The sequence below is a fragment of the Toxorhynchites rutilus genome, chromosome 2, assembly GCF_029784135.1.
Source record: "Toxorhynchites rutilus septentrionalis strain SRP chromosome 2, ASM2978413v1, whole genome shotgun sequence".
Lineage (NCBI taxonomy): Eukaryota > Metazoa > Arthropoda > Insecta > Diptera > Culicidae > Toxorhynchites > Toxorhynchites rutilus.
In genome coordinates this window covers 162,566,400-162,568,779 of record NC_073745.1, presented here as the reverse complement: position 1 = coordinate 162,568,779, position 2,380 = coordinate 162,566,400, and the positions used below count along the sequence as shown (strand labels likewise).

The following is a 2,380-nucleotide window of genomic DNA, read 5'->3' as shown; positions in this document are numbered from 1 at the left end:
AAACGATTTTCGTGAAAACGTCATATCGTGAGAAAAAGAGAGTTCATAAACTGTGTATGACAGAAAGAAAATTGTTTAATGTATAAATTGATAAATTAATCACACAAAGTTGTTGTTACGTTTATTCTTTTGCAATCGTCGAGATATTCTGTAAAAAGTACAATGTCTGGTCATCAGTACGTTCCGAATCCGTCGAACCTCTTCGCGGACGATGACGAGATAGATGATGAACTGTTCCTTCGCAATGCTAGGCGGACTGGTGGAAGCAGCAGCGCAAGCGATGCAACAACGGACCAAGGTTACAAGTACGATCAATTCCAGAAGAGTTTCTTGTCACAAAATTACGATACAGCCGAGGAGGAAAAGTATGGATCCACTATGATGCCAGGAGCGTCGATGCATGGAGGTAAGGTTGTGGGGTCAAATTTAACACGACCGGATGTCCTTGGGCCTGAACCGTATCAAACTGGCGAATACAGTGGTTATGGTGGACAAATGGCCGGCGGTTACGGGTCGGACCCGTACGCGGCGACTGCCTCATCGCCTTATAGTGGTTCCCAAGTTTATCGTTCGGTTCCAGGTGCTGGTGTCTACGGAGAGTTGGACTCGGATATGGACGACGAAATAGTTAGACAAAGACAAACATTCGAACAAAGGCGAAGAGAATTGGAGGAAAGCACACTGCTTACTTCCCAGCGTTGCTTGGGTGTGCTCAGAGAGACGGAACAAGTAGGAATTGCCACTGCTGAGGAGTTACATCGCCAGCGGGAGCAACTGGAAAAAACTAAAAAGCAACTTGATGAAATCAATAACTCCCTTAGATTTAGCCAGAAGCATCTCAACAGCCTGAAAAGTGTTTTCGGAGGTTTGAAAAATTATCTCTCCGGAAGGATGGGACCAGATCAGCAACAGAGTAGTTCTATAGGAATAGCACGAACAAACATATCGCCATCGCCATCGGAGGAAATATATCCTAATCCACAAGATTTTAGAATTCCTTCAGAATATTGGCCTGATGCAACCCGAGGGCGACCAGATTATCACAATCAGGCGCAGGATCTATCACATATGAACGGAGGACCTAGCACTGGAGGAAATTTTAGTCATGAGCTAGATCAGAACCTAGATGATATGCGAGGTAATTTGTCACGACTTAAAAATCTTGCATTGGATTTGAATCAGGAAATTGATAGCCAAAATGATCTCATTGATGATATTTCCAATCGTGTAGATGATGTCGATGTAAAAATTGGCAAACAAAATAAAGACATGAATCGGCTACTGCGGAAATGAACCTTGAACTCAATAACAAGAGCACATCGACAAACAAAGATATTCCTCCGCGATACTTTGCCTTCGCATTAATCGGAGCGTAGCAAACAAACAAAAGCTCTGAAAATATTATTTTGAAACGAAATTGTTTGTAAGGTTTATATCTTTTGTATATTCTTCCCTCGTTTTCGAATAGTATTTTATCTATACCTGCTCTAAGCGTAAATTATACCGAATAAGATTTCTAAATGATACACTTTTTATCTGAACTTGTTGGATTGAATAGTCAGATCGGAAACAGCACTATCTCCGATGTTTATCCAATATTTCTGAATGTTCGATCGTCCGTGTCCTCGTTTTTTGCAATCTAAAGTATAAAAAATAGATATTTTGCCGATCGCAAAGTGCTAGACTACAAAAATAGTTCGAAATATTCCTCCCTATCATCGTAATATGCGCATTATGTGCAACTTAAAAGTGTCTGCGGCATGAAATCATGATAAGAAACTAAACGGAACACAGAAGAAAAAAACACAAATTGTTATAGATATAAAGACGATTCATTGTTTACGTTATTCCACACCTCATTAAGAACATTATGAAACATAAATGAACCATGAAAAAGTATTGAAAATAAGTCAAAGTATGTATTGAAAACTATTGAATAAATATGAATCGTAACAATAAATCAAGTTATAAATAAAGAAGTGGAGGAAGCAAAAAAAAAACATCGTTATGGTGGAAGTTTATAATCTCGAGGTAAATAAATTATCATTAAATGGTTATTATCATGAAATGGTTATAAATAAAGGATACGATAATCGGTAATATCATACAGAAACATACATTTTTGTAGTTTTTTTTTTCTATAAAATTCGCCAGAACTCATTATGTACATTAGAAAAAGAGATCATAAACTGTAAAATGTGAAAAATATTGGGAGTGGTTCTTTATTTTTCTTTTTTTTTTCAAAGAAGCAGGTTGCGTTATGAAAATTTTAGATGAAATTGGAATATCTTTGTGAAGATCAGGGATCGGCATAGTCATAGTCTACTGAGGATAGTCAGCTGACTATCTGACTGACTATATCGTACTTAGTTGTAAATGA

At 37.6% G+C, this 2,380-nt stretch overlaps 1 protein-coding gene across 1 annotated transcript; it reads left to right on the top strand.

Annotated features, from left to right (window-relative positions):
- LOC129769993 (synaptosomal-associated protein 29) lies at nucleotides 1-2,133 on the top strand. The gene is made up of 2 exons (XM_055772555.1): nucleotides 1-406; nucleotides 581-2,133. Exons 1-2 carry the CDS (start codon nucleotides 163-165, stop codon nucleotides 1,291-1,293), a joined length of 957 nt encoding a protein of 318 aa, XP_055628530.1. The 5' UTR covers nucleotides 1-162; the 3' UTR covers nucleotides 1,294-2,133.
- Nucleotides 2,134-2,380: the final 247 nt, after the last annotated feature.